Below are 23,072 nucleotides of genomic sequence, written 5' to 3' on the forward strand. Positions count from 1 at the left end.
ATTCACATGGACTCAACGTATGGTCTTTGTTCAAGTTTGCAATTTATTTTGAGCAAAGTCTGCTTTGCTTTGAAAAAATGTTTTCAGTATTCTCCACATCACAGTTCGCATTTCACAAGCGTGGTAACTGATGATGAAACTTAACCATTAGCCCGCTAAAATTGATACCGAACAGCCGATATCTTATCGGTTTGTTAACAATTTAGCATATTTGATCAATAACCAATTAATCGAACCCATTATTTTTTTTTTAAAAAAACGAACCGGCCAATAAGACGACGTACTCAATTACAGATGAATTGTACAAAAACAAATTATGCTTCAAGTCCAAGAAAGTCGGATCGGCTATTTGAAGCATTGTGCATGTCGCTCCATTAAGCCTGTTTCAGTTCAATATTTAAAAAATGGGAAAAGGGTAAAAAATGTCCCTCTACTTTGGGAAAAGAGCTAAAGATATCTTCCATTACAAATTTGGGTCAAAAATACCCCTCCCGCCATTAAAGTTTTCTAATGCAACCAACTTGTTCCCGAGTCCTACATCTGGAGCCACTAGGCACAGGAGCGGGTAATCCATGCATATGAGTATTTTATTTAGTTGGATCGGGTTTAAATGGAGCGGGTTTAAAAATGAAATCGAATTATGTTGGAATTTCCGTTAAGACGGGGTATATTTGAAAAATTTAATGACGGGAGGAGTTTTTTTTACCCAAATTTGTAATGAAGGATATTTTTAGCCCTTTTCCCAAAGTAGAGGGGTATTTTTGACCCTTTTCTCTTAAAAAACTTAGGCTTTTGTAACACTTGAAGATCTCTTCATCTTCTACTAGCATATATATGTTTGCCAAGAGTTAAAGACTCCGAGCAAAACATTTGATCCAAAGAAAATATGTTGAATATCTAAAACTAATTAATTTAATATGGCATATAAGATCTTTAATTTCTTTCATTTTGTTCTATAATTAGATAGGTTTTGCATGGATATATTTCCAAGAGATCGTTGATTTTACGAGATAACTTTCTTCTATGTACTTTTAGGTCAGGATTCTTACGTATATATATATATATATATATATGACGTCCCTACTGATTATTTGTAACCCTAAAGCAAACTTTTAAAAAATCAATCCTAGTATTATTTAAGAGAGTAATATGAGGAAAATCGTTAAAGGACAAAAAAAATAAGAGATAATGTAAAATAAAGAAAACGGCCAAGCCTAGTAAGTTACTTAACTACCTAGAATGAATTGTTTTTTACAAATTTGTCAAGGTGAAGAGTCAAAAAGGGGCCTCATTTCACTCCAATTGAAGAGAATTATATCCACAATTTTTGAGAGGCAAATAAGTTCCATCAATTTCACCTCCTACGAAGTGGATCTTCCAATCACGTGTCGTGTTTTTATCGGTGCACTAGCAGAATTCAATTAATTATTTTCCAATGGGAAAGGATAGTGAATAGTTTGTTTGTTTGTTTAATCTCAATGACCATGAAGCTTGTTAGATATAAGAAGGAAAAATAGGATCATTGTAAGTTTTTTTTCTCTGCCATTTCTCATTGAGAAAAAGTTGTTATTGAGATTTGAGTTACAAAATATTAAGGAAGAGAATTAATTAAGAATAAAGGGAAAAGGAAATGGCATTCACAGGGACATTGGATAAATGCAAAGCTTGTGATAAGACAGTTTATTTTGTTGATTTGCTGTCTGCTGATGGAGCTACTTTCCATAAGTCCTGCTTCAAATGTAGCCATTGCAAAGGCACTCTTGTGGTATGTTTTTGTTATTACTAATAATTACCTTTTTCCTCTTCTCTTGTTTTTGATATCTAGCTTTCTTGTCCTCTAATTTGCTTTTGTTTTTGCATGAGCTCTGGTTAACTATATAATTAAATAAATAAAAGTGTTTTTTCATATGTAACTTAAATCTTTAGACAAGACGATCATAAAAATTTCTACATAGGTATGATAGTATGCCGATCATGTCCTTAGTTTAAGTCTCACCTTTATCTATCTCAAAAAAAATCCTGATCCATGAAAAAGAATCAAGACAACATATGAAGATATAGTTACACAATTTCAACAGCTTCAATCCCAACCGCTCTCACGCTAGTTACAAAAACTAAAATACGGTGTGAAGTTTAGCTAAAATAGGATCGATCTTGAAGGCATATAATTGTAAATCATACAACATCGTAGCTTTTAATTATAAGAACGATCAAGTTGTCAATGAATGGAACAAATTTAGCCTCTGGTAATAGTAGAGGTCAAATATGCCAATATATTATATTCAATGGTCGCCCAATTGATCATCAAGAATTGTAAAAACAACTTGACCCTTGTCTTTGTGTCTCTTATTTCTCTCTCTATTTTTTTTTTTTTTGGGGGGGGGGGGGGGGGGGGGGGTGGTTTGTAAATTGAATAATGTGGCCACTTTTAATTAATGTTGTTGTGATTCTTTCTGGCAGATGAGCAACTACTCATCCATGGATGGAGTCCTCTACTGCAAGCCACATTTCGAACAACTTTTTAAGGAATCTGGAAATTTTAGCAAGAACTTTCAGACTTGTAAGACATTCTGCCTTTTTCTAATAATTCATGATACATTTTCTAATTTTCTTTTATATTCAATTTCATCATTTTCTCTAATCAAGTTTACTCTTATAATTAATTTTTATACAGCCAAGCCTGAGAGGGAAAATTCGCTGGTACGTTATATATGTCTCTAACTTCGCATTTCCACAACGTTATATTGGACAACACCCCCCCCCCCCTCCCCCCCCCCCCCCCCCCAAAAAAAAAATTACTGTCAAATATCATTCGGCCATCTCGTTTACAAAATATGTACACAATGTATAGGTAATGTATAGTTTATACTAAATGTACATATAATATAAATACCTATAGATATAGTATACTCCACTTATACATATAATATACATACATATACACAATACATATAGCCGAAGTGTATAGATAGTGTATACATCGGCCATATTTAATAAACTAGTCGGCTGAATGGTATATTTACGCAAGTTTCCTCAAAAAACCCCTTTCTTATAACATTTTCTTATTATGTTTCCTTCAGATCTCCTAAATGCTTAATTATGATATGACATAAATTTTGTGCAGACAAAGGCTCCAAGCAAACTATCTGCCTTGTTCTCTGGAACCCAAGACAAATGTGCTGCTTGCGACAAAACTGTTTACCCTCTGGAAAAGGTATCAATTTATTGTGTTCGGTATGAAGGAAAATATTTTTAAAAAAATAATTTCAATTTGTTGATTGTCCAAATATAATTCTTCTAAAAGAGAGAAATTGGCTTCATCATTTCCTCATTTTTAGGCGGATATCAGTTTCCTTTACCATTATCTGAACTCGTGACCTCATATGTTGTTTTAATCAATACGTGAACATTATTATTAATCTTAATAAGTATATTTTTCTTTCGAAAAGTATTGTTTCACTCTCCAACCAAACAGCTGAAGCATTTTCCTAAAAAGTACAGAAAATAAATAATTTTCTGAGATATTGACTTCTATCGTACCAAATACGCATTTCAATAAGAGTAAACTACAAAAAGAAAAATGAAATTAGCTACGAACTTCGTCGCTACTTTGTGGCTAATTTTTTTGTAGCTATCAGAATTTTTTGATAGTCTATCCCTAATCCGTGCTAAATAGGATTAGCAAAGAAGTTTGTTATTTAGCTACAGAATTTGTCCGTCGTTAATTCATGTTTTGTTAGTAATGTTAAATAGATTAGTTCCTTTTTGTGTCAAATAATAGCTTCTAAAAACTAATAATCTCTTAATGATGATTGATAGGTAACAATGGAGGGAGAAGCATTCCACAAATCATGCTTCAAGTGTGCTCATGGAGGTTGTCCGTTAACTCATGCTACATATGCTGCACTTGACGGAGTCCTCTATTGCAAGCACCATTTTTCACAACTTTTCATGGAGAAAGGAAATTACCAGCATGTCCTCAAGGCTGCAAATAACAAGAAGAGTGCTGTGGCACCTGTCGATGATGATGATAATAACAATGAAGAGCCTGCTCATGACAAGGCAGATGATGAAGAACAGCCAGATAAGAAGGAACCTGGTGATGATGATAAGCAACCACAAGAAGAATCTTGATCACCCCATGTTACTTAATTATTGATTAATGTTTGTGTTTTTGAAAAGTTTTTTCATTTAAAATCCAAGGTAAATTAACCCCTCTTTTAGTTATTGTGATCAAAATTCTTGTTATCTATTTTGAGTATACAATTTTTTTTTTCTTCAGACTTGGTGTCCAGTTTGTAAACACGTTTGAGACGTTATCCATTTTGATTATACAATGATTTGTTAGTGTTGGAAAAGGCTATTTGGTCGGATCCACTAATAAGGGGTACGGCGTTAATTAGTTCATCAGCTTATCCTCTTCCTAAATCCTACCTATATCGTATCACACTATTATAAGTGTTGAAAAACAACGTTTTTCCATGTCATACGGCTACGGTTAGCTTTACAAAGAAAACGCTCTGCATCTTTTGAGGATTTTTAGATTGTGGAAATAAGGGAATCAATCCACTTCGTGAGGATTCCGACGACTTGTGATACGAATCGCGGTTGCTGCAGATATATCCTACAATCCTACTCGTACCGATGAACTTATATTAGTTTGTAATCAATATACTATCTCTACATCTTATGATCTTATGTACAAAATAAGTTCTTTTGTAATCAATATACTATCCTATAACTCCACAAATCAAGTCAAAATATAATATATATTTTTTAAAAGAAAATACACCTAATAAAAACTAGAAACAAAATATTGAAAAAATCCAATCCTATAAAACTTAAAAGTATCAAAATTCTAGAAGCCGAAAGCTTTATATAGTTGCCGTATTCTCCCAAACTGCCGCTGATAATAACCCTTCTAGGAAAAACTTTACTTTGTGAGGTTTTTTCTTTTGTCTCATAATTTAATATACTAAAATCTTATATTTTTGGGTCCATAAACTTTGAGACTAATAATTTATAAGATAAAAAGTGGGTCATTCACACAAATGCTCCTATTTCGGGTTGGTCTTTAATTTTTGTCTTTCGGCATTTTTTACGCGGCATAAATTTAAATCCCACAAACTATGCCGAACACGGAAAATTTTCAACACAAAACATAATCCAAAAAACGGCATATGTATCATGACATCCTACAAGTTATGTCGGACACAGCAAAACTTTCAACACCGGACATGATCTGAAAAATACTACACAACTTATGCCGCAAAACTTAATTCCTACAGAATTTTTGTCGAGCGAGGCAAAACCTCAGTTTTTAAAGATAAAAAATGTTACATAAGTTATGTAGAGCGAAGCATGTTTAGATATTTTTATTAAATGAGCAGCAGGGACAAAAATTAAAGATCAGTGCATTTGAAGGACAATCCGCACAAAAACTTCTACTCCCTCCGTTTCAATTTATATGAACTCATTTGACTGGGCACGATATTTAAGAAAGAGGGAAGACTTTTGAAACTTGAGGTCCAAAATAAGCCTTGAAAATTTGTGTGGCTATAAATCATTCATAAAGTGAATTTGTTTCCAAATTAGAAAAGATGTCATTCATTTTGGTACGAATTAAAAAGGAAATAGGTTCAAACAAATTGAAATAGAGGGAGTATATTTTTTGGGCCACAAACTTTAGGCCCACTAACTTGTAAAATAAAAAGAAGCGTCACACAATTAATCCAATAAAAATCCTAATAAAGAAAGGAAGTATTACTCCCTCTGTCCCAAAACCCTAATTTCAATTTCTCATATCCCTGATTCAGATTTACACTGCAAATTTTGTGTTTGTCGTCTTTATTGCTCGATCATCTCTCGTTTCTTCTCTAAAAAAGCACGAATGGAGAAAGGTTATTATTATTCAAATCCAACAGACAAGGAAATAATCAACTATTTGGTGAGGTACGTAATAGGCAAGCGTTTTCCATGCAAACATAAAGTTATGGATTTTGATGATCTTTACGGAGTTAGAGCGATGTGTCCATGGCAAATATTTGAAGCTACAGAAGGGACAAAGAACACACGTTACTTAGTCACTTCACCAAAGAGGAAAAGGGCAAGTTGGATACATTATTTGTCATTTTCACTTAGAGCTAACCAAGGGATGTGGAAATATGTAGCCAAATTCAAGGAAATATTTGATGATCAGAGGAAACTTATGGGTTACGTCAAAACTTTGAGGTACGTACTGTTGGAGTTTTCAATTCCACCCGATGGTTACCCTTTTTGGTGTAACGTTTTCTTTTCACCCCTCCCCTAGGAAGCTCAGCACCCTTGTTAAGGGGTTGCAAAAAGTCCTAAGGTTTCGAACACACAATTTTAGGATTTTTTGCAACCCCTTAACGGCTGTGTTGAGCCTTCAACTTGTGTCCAAACGTGTCAATACTGGTATAGATATCTATAAAATCAAAATTTCGCTTATCTATACAATGTAATTTTCCCGCGAAGAGATTTCTCTTGACACCTCTCTGCCCCTACTCCCTCCGTTTCAATTTGTTTGTCTTAATTGGGCTGGACACGAAATTTAAGAAAGTAAAGAAACTTTTGAATCATGTGGTCTTAACTAAAGATATGTTTTAATGTACCAAAATGTTCTTTAATCGTGTGATTAAAAATATATCATATGGGATGTTGAGATTAAAGAGTTGCCAAATTAGGAAAAAAGACATTCTTTTTGAAATATACTAAAAAGAAAAGTAAAACAAACAAATTGAAACAATGAGTACAATGTAAACTATAGTTAGGGTTTCTCTTCTACGGAAGAGAATCTATAATAACCAAGGTTTGAGTTATCAATTATTGGGAATTCTCACCTGACTTATGAATTTTCTTTTTTCGTAGCCGAAATATCCTTTTGTAAGACGCATTGAATTTTCTATCTGTCCAAACCTTAGTCCGGTGTCGCTTTGTAAGTTGTATAAGAATAAGCTGAATTAGTAGTGTTGGGATTAGCTCTGCTGGTATTATTTTTTATCGACGTTTTGGTTTGTTGTATTAAATTATATGTATTGCATAATTTCTAAATTGTAGTAGAATAGAAATGGTACTGATCAGGGGTGGATCTATGAAGTGGCATGGGAGTGCCACGCCACCCAGGCGTCTCGATGGAAACTATGTATGCGTATGTAATATATATCTATAAGTAAAGGTATAAATAATAATCATGCCACCCGGAATAAATGTCACACCCCTACCAGGAGTATGACAGGCTCCGACCCTTAGGCCGGGAACCACCTGACTTATCTGTTACTTTGAACATTATAAACCACAACCCAAAGAACACCTGCACGCAGAAAAGGCCCAACATAAGAATATCCGATCATTCAACACATATGTATATATACGGACCGACAAGGTCGCCACAACACAGCGTATATCATGAAGCCGGCAAGGCTAACAGTAAAGTATCAAGAGCTCAAAATAAGGCCGACAAGGCCACCAATATATTATACCACAACATGAACTGGTGGAGATACAAAACATCTAACTGTACATACACGTCTACGAGCCTCTACATGGAATACAAATGATCATAAGGACAATACCAAATAGACTGCAGCTCCGAAGAAAGTGGAGTGCTCCTGAGAATCCGCTGATAGAAGACCTACGAGTCTGATCTGTCTCCCTGCCTACCTGCGGGCATGAGCGCAGCGTCCACAAGAAGGGACGTCAGTACGAATAATGTACTGAGTATGTAAGGCATGAATAACAACATAATATAGATATGAAAGGTAACATGGAATAAGAGAGATAACCTGTACATCTGAATGCCTCATAAGACGGATGTCATGCATGCTTAGCCTTTAAAAAAAAACATTTCTATACATATACATAGTACCATGCCCGGCCATTAAGGCTCGGTATCATATATATAGTATCATGCCCGGCCATTAAGGCTCGGTGTTATCATCATTAGCCCGCGTCCGGGGCAATATCATAACATGCCCACTGCAGTGGTGTGCACATCTACGTGCCATGCCCGGCCGACTATAGAGCGGCGCGGTGTGAGAAAAATACATACATATATATATATATATATATATATATATATATATATATATATATATATATATATATATATATATATATATATATATATATATATATATATATATATATATATAAGGCATGCATGAGAGCCAAATAAAAGCTATAAGTACATCGGAGTGACGTAAGGTCGGTAACCTCCGATTTTCATTATGGAATTATCATCATCGCTATATCTGTCACGACCCGGCTAGGGGGGGCCGCGACGAGCACCCGGTGCTACCCCACCCGAGCACCCCCTTATCGCATAACACAACATCTAGGTGAACCATAAGTCAATTCGTGCTTTTATTATCGTTAATCATATTGATCCCATTAGACGACCATCATCATTTAACATATCATAGGCATCTAGGCCACATCATAAGTACAAGGCCGACGTGGCTAACAAAAGATATACAAAACATGGGCCGGCATGGCCGAACATCTCTACCCACATACACATGACTACGAGCCTCTAAGAGTATGACATATCGTATGAGCGGGACAGGACCCCGCTATGCCCATAATTATATACACAAAAGAATAAGTACCCAAAAGCTACAGCTCCGAAAGAAATGGAGCTCTGCTATGCAATCTCTGAATAAGCAGCTATGGATCAAGTCTGTCTCCCTGTGCACCTGCGGGCATGACGCAGCGTCCACAAACAAAAGGACGTCAGTACGAAGAATGTACTGAGTATGTAAAGCATGATCAACATCAATATAGAAGCATAATAGATATCATATGAAGATAGCATAGGAGGGGAGACAGTAATATCATCATCATCATGTCGCTTACTTGCATACATCGTCGTTCGTATCCCATAATGATACTCGTACCATACTTGTGCTCATATTCGTATACATGTCCTTATTCGTATTCTTATACATATTCTTATCACATTCATATTCATATTATATACATAGCCATACACTTATATACATACATAGCGTACCCGACCATAAGGTTCGGTGTTTCATACATACTTGGCCAACCAAGGCTCAATGTTATTTCTACCTGGCCCTACCAAGGCTTCAGGGTTATCCGTACCATCTGCAGATGTGTGCGCGCGTTACATAATCGTATACATACTTTATACATAGTCATATACATATAGTCTTACCCGGCATCATAAGCTCGGGGTCTTATCATAGCCCTTCATAGGCATACATATACATATATCATAGCTCATAAGCATCTCTAATCTTATTTTACTCTCATCATTATTACTATCCTCATCATTATCGTTACATCTACATTATGGACTTACTCGTCATACGAGGAACATAGTATAATCATAGTACATATCAAGGGTCGTGAGCTTATGAGCTCGGAATGTCAACCATGTGAAGACAACTTACTCATATAGAGGAATTAGGAATTTGGCCAAGAACCATGCCTTATGAAAGAAGGGTTAGCCTTACATACCTTTCCGTCGAACTATTCTACACTTGCACGTTCCCTTCCAATGCTAGCGTTTATACCTTCATTAATATCATAACAATGGCTATTAGTCATTCACATTATCCACATTATCTAGATTCCTCAATTTACCTCTAATTCACCCACATTCATGGTCATAACACCCATCTTCGTCCATTCGTCTAAAGTGTTTAGTTCATGATCTTAATACCATTTATATCACAACACAACAACATTCATAACTCAATGCAAACTATTTCTCAAAATGTCACTATTCATCACTCATGACCTAGTTGACCACATTTTCTACAATCCATGTATTTTAATTCTCCAATACCTTAAACATCTTGTAAAAATCATGAATCTTACCTTAGAAGTTGTAGGAACAAGTTTTGGTTGATAATACTCTTCTTTGAGCAAAACCCTAGTTTTTCTCCATTTGGATTTCTTGACTTGGATGATCCTTGATGATTCCCTTATCCTTGATTCACTTGTCTTAATGTTATTGATGGCTTATAATCCTTGAAAACTCATATAATAAATGTAGAGAGAAGTGGTGTGATGTTGTAATGAAATGAAATAAGTCTTGATCCTCATATTTAATGAATTGGAAAATCTGTGCTGGGTGAACAGTGGTCGTCCATGGAGGTTTACGGACCGTATTCCACTATACGGCTCGTCCTCCATGGGCATATTTAGCCATTTCCAGAACCAGAAGCTGGGCTGCCTTCATGGTGGTTTACGACCATGGTTTACGTGCCGTAAATCACTTTACGGTCCGTCCACCAGGTCGTATTTAACCATTTCCTCGGTTGGCAGAAAGTTGAAGTTTGGCATGCCAGTTTACGACCTGGCAGTTTACGGTCCGTATTTGCACTTTACGACCACTGGCAGAAAGCTGAAGCTTTTGCATGGCAGTTTACGACTGCCAGTTTACGGACCGTATTGCACTTTACGATCCGTATTTTGCAATATACGGCCACTGGGCAGTTTTGCCAACTTTCAATTTTTCTCATTTCTCGACTTTTCATTCTAATCATCCACATCCCTTTACATACATTTCTCATGAAACATTATACACTCGCACTCCTCGCACACATCATTAGTTCATTTACTTGCGTACCAACGGGAAATTTTCCGAGGTGTAACAATATCCCACCTTGAAGGAACAATTATTATAAGGTGAGACCAATAACAATGAATAAATCGACATAATCATGAAATAAGTTCAATAATCTCATAAAAGCATTGATCTCATAACTTGTGACTTTTAACCATAAAATCATCATCATCATAATCATCATAGAAAATATCCTCATCTTTGACATCATCATTATCATCGTAAAAACATGTTCATCGCTGTAATCATAAGAGCTCATAGAATTACAGATCTCTGGTTTGGAAAATACGGCATTTTGGGAAAACATTTATGGATTATCGGGAAAGGAATCATGCCTTGGAGTCATAAACTTCTAACTTTTAAAAACAAATAAGTTACGGAAACATTTATGAAATCGTACCATAAGAATCATGCCTTTGAAAAAAAAAAAGGACAAGCCTTAACATACCTGGAAGACAATTTCTCGACTTCCAACTTACTTCCTGTCTCGCAATTCACTTAAGATCATTCGTAGCCTCGTAATCTACATATACAACCATTCATACTATTGTTAGGATCATCATCATCCGCTCGTCTTAAGCCCTTAATAAAAATCCCTTTTTAGATTCTGTCGAAATTCGGGCAGCATCTCCCCTGTTTATATGCCTAGCCCGAAATCATAATATCAACAACCAATCAACAACAACAATACCAACATCATACAAGATAAATATATGTATTTTCATCCAAAATTCTCTTCAAACCTCAATCCATAAGCCAACAACACCAACACAACAACTATATCTTTTATTCTTGCAATTATTCCTTAATCAATGTTGATAAAGAAAAGATTCAATGATTCATACCTTATTTTTACTAAGGTAGCAAGATCTTCAATATTTACTTGTTCCCAAGCTAACTCCACACAAATTGATATTATAATCGCGTCTACACGTTGTCCGGACCTCGATGGATATTCCGTAGTTTAAAATTTGCTCAAAATCCTCACTTCTATGTGATATAAAAGCCCTCTTTTCTTGCTGAAATTTCTGGAACAATTTGGAGAATTATGATGATGAAAAAGGGGGTTTTTAACCCTTTTATAGTGGATTGGGTCGGCAGTACTGTAGCAGTACTGTAGTGGTACTGTAGCAGTCCTGTTTCTGCTTTGTCAGCTCAGTTTGTAACGTTCATAATTCTCTACTCCAATGTCCCATCGATGAGCGGTTTGTTGCGTTGGAAACTAGACTCGACGAACTTCATTTTAGGCTTTTGTTTCACCTTAAAAATCCTAATATACTAGGAGATATGTCCCTCCAAAGTTGACTAAAAACAAATCTGCCCAAAATTTCTCAAATTTTCGTCAAACTTATTTTCTTCAATTTGCTTGATCTCGAAATCTTCCGGAACTCTCCATACATGATATTTATCATTTATTATAGAGAAAAGACATGTTTTAGCCCCTGAACTTGGCCCGAAAACTCAGTTTGGAAACTAAACTTAACTTCTATTTATTTACCCCCCTTAACAACTTACGTTTTAATTATTCTCCCCCTCTAGTGGCCCAGACCAGGGCGCGTTTTAATTTTTGTGAACGTTTTTTTTTAATAAAATCGACGGGGGTAACGGTTATAATACCGTTCCCCCTTCTAATCCCACCCGACCCACCACCCTTTAGAACCCTAGTTCTTCATCTTCATCTTCATCTTCATCTTCATCTTCATCTTCATCACACTTCAATCAGCCCCATTTTTTTTTCCTCCATTCATGAAATTCCTCTTGCTCACACCATTGCTCCTTCATAAATGTATTTTTCCTCCACCAAATTTCTGTCCATAATCACTCTCTGTGGTAATTCGAAAATATTGTGGGTTCATAAATGTCTCAAGGTAGCTGTTCATCTCACGTAAAATGTAATTGTGGCACCATTGCAAAACACCTCACTTCATCGACTCCTACTAATCCCGGATGGAAATTCTACAAATGTCCGAGGCCTAAGGGCAATTCTTGTGGATTTTGGGAATGGGAAGATGAATTGTTCCCTGAGATTCAGTGGAATAATGTTCAAAATTTGACATTGTCGTTAGATGCGGTCAAGATCGAAAGGGACAAATTGCAAGAAGAATTAATTGCCATTGAGGCTAGACATTTAATTGAAGTGAACAAAATGAAGGAGGAATTAATTGCCTTGAAGAGTAAACAACAATTTGACTTGAAAAAAGTTCTAAATTTGGAGGAGAAACTTGCAAATACAAGGATGTTGCTTTTGATTTCGTGGGGAATATTTATTGGCTTTTTGGCGGCTTCCTTAATCAACTGAATTTATGTTGTTGTATGTTGTAATCGCGTAGTAGGTAATGTAAGAACTTCATGCTCTTGTTGTAATGTAAATGTCATGGAAGAACTTTATGCTCTTGTTGAAGAATTTTGCTATTATGGAAAATATTACCTTGAAAATGATAGCAAAAGTCGAGAAATTTTATAAATTACTTTAAATAGAGCATAAACCATCTCCAAGTAAAAGCATTCTCAACTTCAACCACTGCCCAAGCCAGTGGTAGCATCTGGTTGTTCCCATATTTACAAACAGCCACAAGCATTTGCCCTTTACTAACACCTTTTAAAAAACACCCATCCAAGCCAATTGCCCTCCTACAACCAGCCTTGAATGCCTTCTTTATGGCATCAAAACATATATAAAAGGACTGAAACCTTTTGACTCCACCTTCAAAAGTTTCTTCACTCAGCCTAACCACACATGTGCTACCTGGATTAGTCCTTAAAAGCTCATCCCTATAATCCAAAATTCTTTTGAACTCCTCTACATTGTCACCCATGATTTGTTGCAAAACAATGCTTCTGGCTTTCCTTGCCACAGTCCTACCAATATACACCTCTAATTCCTTTCTTACCAAATTTTGAAGCTCAAAAATTCTAATGCCAGGTTCAGAAATAATTCTGTCCCTGTACCTGAAATATACAAAGAATTTACCAACTTGTTCTTTGTTGTGCCATTGCACTTGTGAACATGATTATAATTCTTCACAACAAAATCATTTGTTCTAGAATCAAAACTGGCAAACAATAACCATGGACAGCCAGCAGTACACTTTACCCTCACCTTAGTTGGTTCATTGACATATTTATCCAACTCTACATGTTCTTGAACTGCATACCTAGTAAGTGCTTTCCTAAACTGTTTAGCACTTTCAAATGCAAGACCAGTCTCCCAAACTATTTCTTTACATTTAGGATAAAAAATAACCCTATTTCTAATTCTTTTTGGTCTCCTTGACTTTTTGGTAGGCTTTTCAACCACATCTGCCTCATCAGCTTCATTATCAGTCTCCATTTCAAAGCTAACAGGTTCATCTGAGTCATAAAATGGCTCATCCCCACCCGATTTTCCTTCAAATGTACTCTTACTCCTAGATAAATATTCATCATGTCCCATATCTACACCCTTTGCCCCTAAATCTATCCCTTCAGATCTCTTAGCCTTTTCTTTCTTCTTTTTTGATTTTAGAGCCACCCTATCTTTCCTTAGATTCCTATCTTCCACATGGACATCACTATCAAATTCTTCTTCTTCACCTTCCTCTACCACTACATTGTCAGACTCCTCAGATTCACTCTCACTTTCTAAGTCAGAATCATTATTATCATCATCAGTTGCAGTAGCTGCAGTAGCAGCCTCAGTCCCACCCAAGGGTTCATCAAGACCAGCAGCCTCTTCAAACCCTAAGCCTTCACTACCCCCAATTTTTTTACTACCCTCACCTGCCCCAACCTTTTCATTTATATCTTCACATGTGGGGTTATCAAAAGCAGTAAAAGATTCCCCACCCACAGGGGTAATAGGTGGAAGAGCAGGGGGGACCACAATAGGTTCCTCAACAAGATGAGTCACAAAAATTACAACAATATCTCCGTTTTTTAATTGAGGTGCAATACCAATAATGTCCCTATCACTTTTAACTTCTACTACAAATCAACATTTAGGTGGTCTAATAAATACACAACAAGATGAAACATTATAACCGATTTCTTTAACATAGTAAACAAGCTCAAAATAAGAGAATTTATCAAGATCAACATCAAAATAATCCGTCACACTACCTCCAACATACTTAATACGAGGGTTTTTTTCTAAATTACCTCCGTGGTTAAACCTCAAAGTCACAAACACATCGCCCATTTTCTTCACAAAACCTAAAATTAAAAACAAATGAAAAATTACAAGATTCAGTTACCATTTACACCAAAAAAAAAAAACGAAGTTAAAGATAAAAAAATTTCAACTGAAAAACAGTAAAATCGAAATCTAGATAAACCCTAACGAGAACAACAAGAATCGTGTGCCTTTGTGGCTAACTAATCTTCAATATCACTCAAAAACGACAAGATTTACGTATATTTTGGATTTTTAACTTTGCAATGATCGGTTTGTGTAGAGTGAAGGTTTGGTTGAGGAGTGAAAAGGGGAAAAAGTGTCGATTGGGAACCCGACGTTGGGTCTTTTGTTTGGGATGGGTCGGGTTAATTGGGGCTGGGTCGGGTTTTTATGTGGGGACGGGTAAAAATAAGTTGGGGAATTAAATAATGACGTGGACCAATTAGCTCTCGCGTGTCTAACACTACCCAGCCCTCAACTGGTTTGGGCCACTAGAGGGGGAAAATAATTAAAACGTAAGTTGTTAAGGGGGGTAAATAAATAGAAGTTAAGTTTAGTTTCCAAACTGAGTTTTCGTGCCAAGTTCAGGGGCTAAAACATGTCTTTTCTCTTTATTATACTTGATAATGGCCATGTTCTTGTATTTCAAAATAGTCTTTCCCGATTACGACTTACGAGATCATAATCATCCTTTACTTAAACAATATACTTAATAATGCCTCGTCCCTCATACTCCAAAGTTGTTTTACCTAGCCATAACTTGACATACTTACATTCAAATTTAACCAGTGCTTCTCCGAGGTACGGGGTGTAACACTGAAAGTCCGGGGTGTAACAATAAAAATGTAGACCATGGTGCCAGTGGTTACACGCCACCTTTTCCACCCCACGGGATACCAGTTCGAATCTTGCTGGTGTCTTTCCTTTTTTTCCTGACATGAAATGTGATATACTAATGAACAAGGCTTTTTATTTATCTTCTCTCAACTCATACCATCTTTCTTCCTTTTCATTTTAGTCATAATAAATCACCTAAAATCTTCTCCTCTCTCTTCGTCAAAATTTTAGTAAAAATTTTCCCTGCTGCCTAACTTCTCATCCGTTGCTGTTCTTATCTTTAATTTACATATTAATTTATAATATTTAAACGGTTTAACAAAATGCAAAAGAAAAGGCTATGTTGAGTCTTGGTTCACGCTGATTTGAAAAAGAAATATTCTTTGTGCTGTGCTTCCTTCATCTCAATTTATGTGGCACCTTCGGATTTCGAGATTCAATCGATTCTTACTTTGATTGCAATTTTTCATGTATCTTTTAAGTATTTTGAACTATCAATTATATTGACAATAGTACTTTTTACGTAGTTTTCAAATATGTAAATTATATTTTTTAAAACTTAAAATATTTAATGTCCGAATTCATGATCAAAACTAAAAGATTTGATTCTCGAAATCTTAACTGAGCCACATAAATTAGGACAACTTGTAAGATTGAGTTGGTGTACCTATCTGAGCATGATGTTTTCTATATAATATTTGGAATAATATTTGTCTATGTAACTCAAACAAATAACCCGAATCGCAACTCAAAGTTGATCAAACCGATCAAATGCTTACTTTATTTGGACCATGTAAATTACAATACGTCTACATTTATATCAGAGTGGCACCCGGAACCTCCAAATTCTGGATCCGCCTCTGGTACTAGTATTGTTAATGTCATAGTTTACTAGGTATAAGAATAGTACTGAATAGGGTGTATAAGTAATACTGGTATTAGTTTCACCCGACTTAAATTTGCAACCAAACATTATACTTACTAAAATTTAGTATCAGCATTATTCTACCTAATGCACCCTACCAAACGACCCCTAACGGTTGATTAACACCCTTTATGAGCAAATGCCAGCCAGAATTTTGTGTTAGGATTAGATGACGGTTAGAAAAGTGATTAGGAAGACTAGCCTCCCCAGACCCCACTTATGGAATTACACTGGTATGTTGTTGTTACGTTTGCTCGCCAAAGAAGTTCGTTTTGTTCTTCTTCAATAAAGTTTTTGACAATTGCTGGAGGTTAGAATTAATTCCTATGCTTCCATTTATCTTGTAAGAATCTCCATGTTTTGTTTTGCAGGTACTTCCATAGAGAGCAATCATCATGGAGAAAGAGTGAGTGGCATATGAGAGAATATTATCTCATAGATAAATATCTGCCCCCAAACAAAGTTAAGAGAGAAGATGTCATAATTTGCATGATCAAGAAGAAGGAACAAAGTAATAGAAAAGGTTATAATCCTGAGGATGAGAGACAGATTATTCAATCTCTACAAGGCCTTCAACTTGATAATCAAGACTCTGTGATTTCTAATAATGTTGCATGTTGCCAAGGGATATCTAATGACAAAACAGAGAAGCAGATTATTGAATCTTTACAAGGCCTTCAACTTCAAGACCCTGTGCTTTCTCATGTTGCATTGTAGCTCTAATTGCTATGTAGGTGTTACTAGAGCTATGACCCTCATAAAATAGTAATGGTTGTACTTTTATCTGTTGAACATAAATAATACAATCCAAAATTTTCTAGTTCTTAAAAAGAATTAGGGTGTGTTTGACACGAAGGAAACTGTTTTTCATAGAAAATGTTTTCTTGAAAAATAAGTGATTTTTTTATTTATATTTTGTTATTTGGTAAGGAAGCAGAAAATATTGTCATTTATACATAATCCAGACAAACACTATGAGGTGGGGAGAGGGTAGGGGTGCAGGGTGGTGCAGTTGGGTGGGGCTGGAGTGTGTTGAGGTGCGGGGAGGAGACAATCAAATGTGAAATGCCACTTATGAAAATTGTTTTTCCCACTTCAACCAAAGAAATTATATTTCCTCATTTTTGAGAAACCTATTTTTTTTTTAGAGAAAATGTGTTCCAAATACTTTGACCAACCAACACACCCTTAATTGTTGCTGATATTATGGAGGGTTTTCTGTATGTCAAATTTTCATATCATTGAGGAGGTTTACATCTTGAAGAACAGAAAACAGGAGATTTATCGAGTATTGTACTATAAAATGCGCCCGAATAGAGCAAATTAATTTTGAAGGATTATTTAACCATCCCTAACTAGAGGATTGAAGCACAGTTGATTAGTACGAATTGATTTAGATTTTAATTAATTACTGCAAATGATTACATTACATCAATTGCTGGGATTCAAGTCCTGGAATGTGCGTAAGACCAGTCATGCTTACTCAATGGATACTGCCGGTGGCAAATCCAGGAATTCCAGGAACAAATTCTTATGCTAAGGGGACTCAAAAACTTACCTACATGCAAAAATCCATGTTTACCCTATTTACATAGAATAATTTTTTCTACTAAGCAAGTTCAATTGAAACCCCATTGCACCCCTATGCCTCAAGCCCTAGTTACAACCATAAGCGAAATTGGAAGAGTTCATCCAAATCTCCTTCCCTAAAAAATTAGGCTATATATATAAGATCTAAATTATGTTTTATGTATATATAGTAGATGTTAAATCTCTTAGTGAAAATTCAAGCTTCGCCGCCAGTTTCAATAGGGTACTTGTAAGAGCATCCACCTTAAAGAGATTGCTATCGCGCAAGATGCAAGTTTCTACACATGCCATCCCACACGAGTTGTGAGAAATGAGCAGGCATATTGGTGGATCCTGGTTGAAACTTTAAGAGCTTTAGGCAATCCAGCAGTTATACTTTCGGTACATACAAGAAGGTAGAAAGTGGTGGAGGAGGGAAGAGAGGCTGTAGGACTAACAAAATATTTGAATCTATTATAGTACACACATCAAACCATTCTAATCTCAAAATTAGAGAATAAAAGTGAACTTTGAGAACTTCATTCAGGTTTAACATTTGCAGCTCGGAACGACTCCTTGGTTCGTCCATAATAGACGGCCTTCCTGGTGGTGTATGTTCTAAAGTTCCAGCCAAATGCTGATCCTCCAACGACATATGTCCCCGTCACTTGGACCCCGTCATCATCTCCAACTTCTTGTTTCGGAGATGAATCTCCATCTGGTTTTGCAGATGCCCCATTTTCTGGAGAAGGTTTCATGTCTTTCTGATGTTCACTAGGCTTTTCTCTGTCCTTGATATCCATGGACGCATCCTGAGTTCCGGGTCCATCCTTAGCCGCCTCTGGGTTTATTGCTTCTTCCATCACCTCCTTGTAAAGATCCATCAGGAGATTCAACTCTGCATTACCAGCATTTACATGCACTTTAGGATCCATGTTTGATATAACATGCTGATTATCATGTTGAATATCTTGATCATAGTTTGACAACAAAAAATTAAAAGATGCGACAAATGAGCGGATGTAGCTTATTGGCTACGGGTTCATGCGAAGCCATAACTTTCGATACAAAGTATAAATATAAATGTAAAAAACAACTAGACCCTCAACAAATATTTGATGTGAACTCATAATTTTAACAGTGCAATGAGTTCAATCCGGAGAACCTTAAAAGTTGAACCCATTAGATTTAAATCATGGATCCGCCTCTGCCTCTGGACAAATGCATGGTTCCAATAGGCAATAACAACAAACTAACATATCCATATGCAATTGGATTGCTATAGCAGCTAAAAAATAACTCATCTGAGTGAGAGAGCCTGACCATGCAAAGTAGTACAAATATGTCTCTTGTGCAGATGATGCTAATGAAATTTAAGCATTGTTCAATTATGATACATCAAAGTGACTGCGTCTGTGAATCACACTGAATACAAGTGCTTATTTAGATTATCCGATCAGTTTATCTTGCAAATATAAAAAATCCAAGCATTTCCTAAATGAATAGCTGGAAGCTGCTGCTGCATAAATTAATGTACAAGGCATATAAGTGTTGGGGAGAGGTGGTTAGACAGGACATGGCGCAGTTTCAGCTTACCGAGGACATGACCTTAGATAGGAGATTGTGGAGGACTCAGATTAGGATAGAAGGTTAGGTAGTCTCGCTTACTTCTGAGTCCTCCACAATCTCCTATCTAAGGTCATGTCCTCGGTAAGCAGAAATTACTTCTCGCTTACTTCTTTCGTCCTAGTAGTTGCAGTTTGCTCATTCGTTTATTGCCATCTAATTTCTGCTTATATTGTTGGGTCTTGTACTTGAGTATCTTATTTATTTATGGTAGCTACTGTTTATCATGACTATCTCGCTTTTGTTGCTTCTTGTTTTCATATTATTTTGTTATGCTTGTCCTTATCTGACCTTTTGTCTTGTTCTCTTTTGAGCCGAGGGTCTTTCGGAAATAGCCTTCTCACCTTTAAAGGCGAGGGCAAGGTCTGCGTACACTCTACCCTCCCCAGACCCCCCACATTGTGGGAATTTACTGGGTATGTTGTTGTTGTTGTTGTTGTGCATATAAGCTCCAGAGGAAGAACTGGCTTAACAGGTAGATGTTTAACCACCAAACTACCTCGCAATTCTTAGCTGTGCAACCAACCAGATTCTACGAAAACTACTTTGTTTTTACCACAAGATTGTAACCTAGAAGAGAATGCAGCAAACAGCCGTGCATTTCTTACTGATTTCAGAACTGTCATGTGATGCAATACATTGGCATCAGCAAAACAGGAAACAAGAGAATGTACTAGCATGTACATAATCTCATGACTACTGTGGGTTAGATTGCTAGTAGCTGTGAAGTATTTTATCGGGAGTGGCATGGCGATGTATTGCATGACAACTTTCAAATGGAAAAATCGAAAAGAATAAAGTTGATAGGGAACTTACGTTGACGAATTTCAGTAGCAGCCTTGCAATTGCGGAAGTCAGGAGTCCGGAGAACCTTCAAGATGACAAATAAAAGGTAAGACCCTATAGGATCCAATTATATAAGGAATTAACAATTCGTGAAGGCAAAGAGAACAGTGAGATTTTGGCCATGGATTGGCCCCGTACAACGTTCTTCCCAGTGTCATTTGGTGCTAATGGATAGGACCCCCAGATGTTTTGCTTATCATTTACATTGCGTGAGGTCTCATGCTTTTAAAATGAATCTTGAGAACTTTAACAAGTTAGCCAAATAATATATGAGAAAATAAACAACAAATTGGTCTTGACATCATATTCATTTTTAAACATAAGATTCCCCTTATTCTGATTAAAAATCTTACATCAAATTAGCAATTGGAAACCATTTAGAGTTGTCAGCTCAAGACAAAGGGTGATCCTCGGTTCTTTAATACATTCAGATCTAATGAATGGGGAGAGCACTTTTCCCTGTGACGGCACATCCAAGCAGCTTAATGGAAGAACAAACACTATATCTTACATTGAAATAAGTTCAAGCACAATATCAGGTTCTAACCACACTAGTGCCCATTAATAGACACTAGAAACAGTTTACACATGTTTGAAAAGAACTGGAGAAAGACTAAATTCAGTCTGATACTCAAGGAACCTAATGAAGTTATACCAAAACCAGAGGCGGATATAGAATTTTGAGTTTATGGGTTCTTGAATTATATGCAAATTCAGTGGATTTCTTACCACAGATACAGGGTTTTGGTCAAAGCTACTGGCTTCTGCTGAATCAGTAGCTATAACTCTAGTTCCACCTCTAACCAAAACTAACTAGATTGATATAGCAGATAAAAAATCAACACTGAGAATTGATTACATTATGTACTGGGCACAAATCTGACCATTCAATAGGAATACTAATAAATCACATTCCATGAACAAAAACTATTAACGCTGCTACAATAGTTTCTTCCAACATCTAGTGCATACATGGATAATTTGCAGTTCAAATGTTTAGAAAACTCAAAAGCCCCAGTATGATAAATGCCAAAATTTTTACCCTCATAGAAGCTAGAATACCTCTTCAAAATGGAGAAAATTGTACTCCAACATTAAACAGGAAATGTGGACCTTTAAAAAGGAACCACAACACAAGCTGGCTGGACACCACGTTCGTCAAAGAAAAACGGAACCACAGTAAAAATACTAAATTATATATCCGAAGGAATCTAATCAGCCGGACCAGAACCAAGACAAATTATTGACATATGCACCACAGAAGCTAGACTACCTCTTAAAACTAGAGAAAAGAAAATAGCACTCCAAGATTGTATAGGAAATGTGACATTTTTTATTTTTTCCAAAAAAGAAAATAACAACAATGGAATCACAGCAAGAAAACAAATACTAAATTCAATTTGGAAAACCCACAAATTGAAGGATAACCACAAGCAATATTAACAAGACCAGCCCAAAACAAGTCAATTCATATAGAATTTTTTTTTACAAAACCCAAAAATTGAAGGACACCCAGAAGCAATAATAATAAGAACAGTCCAAAGCAAGTAACTTTATATAGAACTATTAACAAAACCCACAAATTGAAGGACACCCACAAGAAATAATAAGAAGAAGAGTCCAAAGCAAGTAACTTTATAACATTTGTATTAGAGAAAAAGTTACCTCAATAACATGGGGTCTTAGATCTTTAACAATGAGTCTCATCTTGTAGTAAGGTGAGTTTTGCAATTTGGAGATATCAAGTGGCCTCTTTCTATTCTGAGTTTTAGGGGCTTCCATGGATTCCCCTTTCCCCTCTCTACTCTCTACTCTCTAATGATGGAAGGACCCAAAATACACTGAATCTTGGCGCTGGGCAGTGTTGCTCTTTTTCAGTTTTTCTTGAGCATTGAGCAAATGTCACTGAGGTATTTATTAGGCGTAATACATAAACGGGTAAAGGGTCAAAAATGCCCCTACTAGCTTTTGCAGCAAAAGGTTACAATATCCTCCGTCATAAATTTGAATCAAAAATATCATTTTCGCTATTAAAGTTTTTAAATATATCTCTATTTTAACTGAAATTCCAAAATAACTCGATTCAGTTTTAAACCCGACTCAATTACATAAAGGTTGGTGATATCCATTAATTCAGTTTTGAGGTGTTTACTTGTGCACATCCAACATTGGAGAGCATACATGTCAGATGAGGTCAAGTTTGATGGTCTGTTTATGTATCATGCTTGTTCAAAGATGAGATATCTATTTGAGACATTTGTGCGTTGAGAAGTTTTTATTTCTTTGATAATCAGTTAGATTAGACTCGTGTCGCATATTAAACCTTGAAGTTAAGCTACTGAATGAGCAGTAAGGTCAAAAATTCTAATTAGTTGAGGGGTGTGTTTTCTTTTTGGCCTTCGGTGCTAAGAATTGGTGTGTTGATAGGGTAATTAGTTAGTTATTGTATCCACTATTTATTCTTTTTGCTTAATTTACGATCAGCTCTCTACGTT

At 36.0% G+C, this 23,072-nt stretch overlaps 3 protein-coding genes across 3 annotated transcripts; 2 read left to right on the top strand and 1 right to left on the bottom strand.

The window, feature by feature from the left end:
- The first annotated feature begins 1,480 nt into the window (after window positions 1-1,480).
- Window positions 1,481-4,349, top strand: LOC132642357 (LIM domain-containing protein PLIM2c). Its single transcript, XM_060359587.1, has 5 exons — window positions 1,481-1,765; window positions 2,461-2,560; window positions 2,675-2,700; window positions 3,125-3,214; window positions 3,820-4,349. Exons 1-5 carry the CDS (start codon window positions 1,631-1,633, stop codon window positions 4,132-4,134), a joined length of 666 nt encoding a protein of 221 aa, XP_060215570.1. The 5' UTR covers window positions 1,481-1,630; the 3' UTR covers window positions 4,135-4,349.
- Window positions 4,350-5,768: 1,419 nt separating this feature from the next.
- Window positions 5,769-17,369, top strand: LOC132642356 (NAC domain-containing protein 20-like). Its single transcript, XM_060359586.1, has 2 exons — window positions 5,769-6,231; window positions 16,908-17,369. Exons 1-2 carry the CDS (start codon window positions 5,891-5,893, stop codon window positions 17,251-17,253), a joined length of 687 nt encoding a protein of 228 aa, XP_060215569.1. The 5' UTR covers window positions 5,769-5,890; the 3' UTR covers window positions 17,254-17,369.
- Window positions 17,370-18,463: 1,094 nt separating this feature from the next.
- LOC132640638 (uncharacterized) lies at window positions 18,464-22,478 on the bottom strand. The gene is made up of 3 exons (XM_060357316.1): window positions 22,243-22,478; window positions 20,548-20,602; window positions 18,464-19,003 (listed from the first exon to the last, which is right to left on the bottom strand). Exons 1-3 carry the CDS (start codon window positions 22,357-22,359, stop codon window positions 18,645-18,647), a joined length of 531 nt encoding a protein of 176 aa, XP_060213299.1. The 5' UTR covers window positions 22,360-22,478; the 3' UTR covers window positions 18,464-18,644.
- Between the last annotated feature and the right edge of the window lie 594 nt (window positions 22,479-23,072).

This window comes from Lycium barbarum, chromosome 5 (genome assembly GCF_019175385.1).
Source record: "Lycium barbarum isolate Lr01 chromosome 5, ASM1917538v2, whole genome shotgun sequence".
In the NCBI taxonomy this organism is placed as follows: domain Eukaryota; kingdom Viridiplantae; phylum Streptophyta; class Magnoliopsida; order Solanales; family Solanaceae; genus Lycium; species Lycium barbarum.

What these genes read in the sequence shown, in the direction of transcription:
- LOC132642357 (XM_060359587.1), top strand. Translation starts at nt 1,631, where the DNA reads ATGGCATTCACAGGGACATTGGATAAATGCAAAGCTTGTGATAAGACA. An exon ending in TAGCAAGAACTTTCAGACTT is followed by an intron (nt 2,561 to 2,674) that starts GTAAGACATTCT and finishes ATTTTTATACAG; the next exon opens with CCAAGCCTGAGAGGGAAAAT. An exon ending in CTGAGAGGGAAAATTCGCTG is followed by an intron (nt 2,701 to 3,124) that starts GTACGTTATATA and finishes AATTTTGTGCAG; the next exon opens with ACAAAGGCTCCAAGCAAACT.
- LOC132642356 (XM_060359586.1), top strand. Translation starts at nt 5,891, where the DNA reads ATGGAGAAAGGTTATTATTATTCAAATCCAACAGACAAGGAAATAATC. An exon ending in GGTTACGTCAAAACTTTGAG is followed by an intron (nt 6,232 to 16,907) that starts GTACGTACTGTT and finishes TTTGTTTTGCAG; the next exon opens with GTACTTCCATAGAGAGCAAT.
- LOC132640638 (XM_060357316.1), bottom strand. Translation starts at nt 22,359, where the DNA reads ATGGAAGCCCCTAAAACTCAGAATAGAAAGAGGCCACTTGATATCTCC. An exon ending in TAAGACCCCATGTTATTGAG is followed by an intron (nt 20,603 to 22,242) that starts GTAACTTTTTCT and finishes GTCATCTTGAAG; the next exon opens with GTTCTCCGGACTCCTGACTT. An exon ending in TGCTACTGAAATTCGTCAAC is followed by an intron (nt 19,004 to 20,547) that starts GTAAGTTCCCTA and finishes CTGGTAATGCAG; the next exon opens with AGTTGAATCTCCTGATGGAT.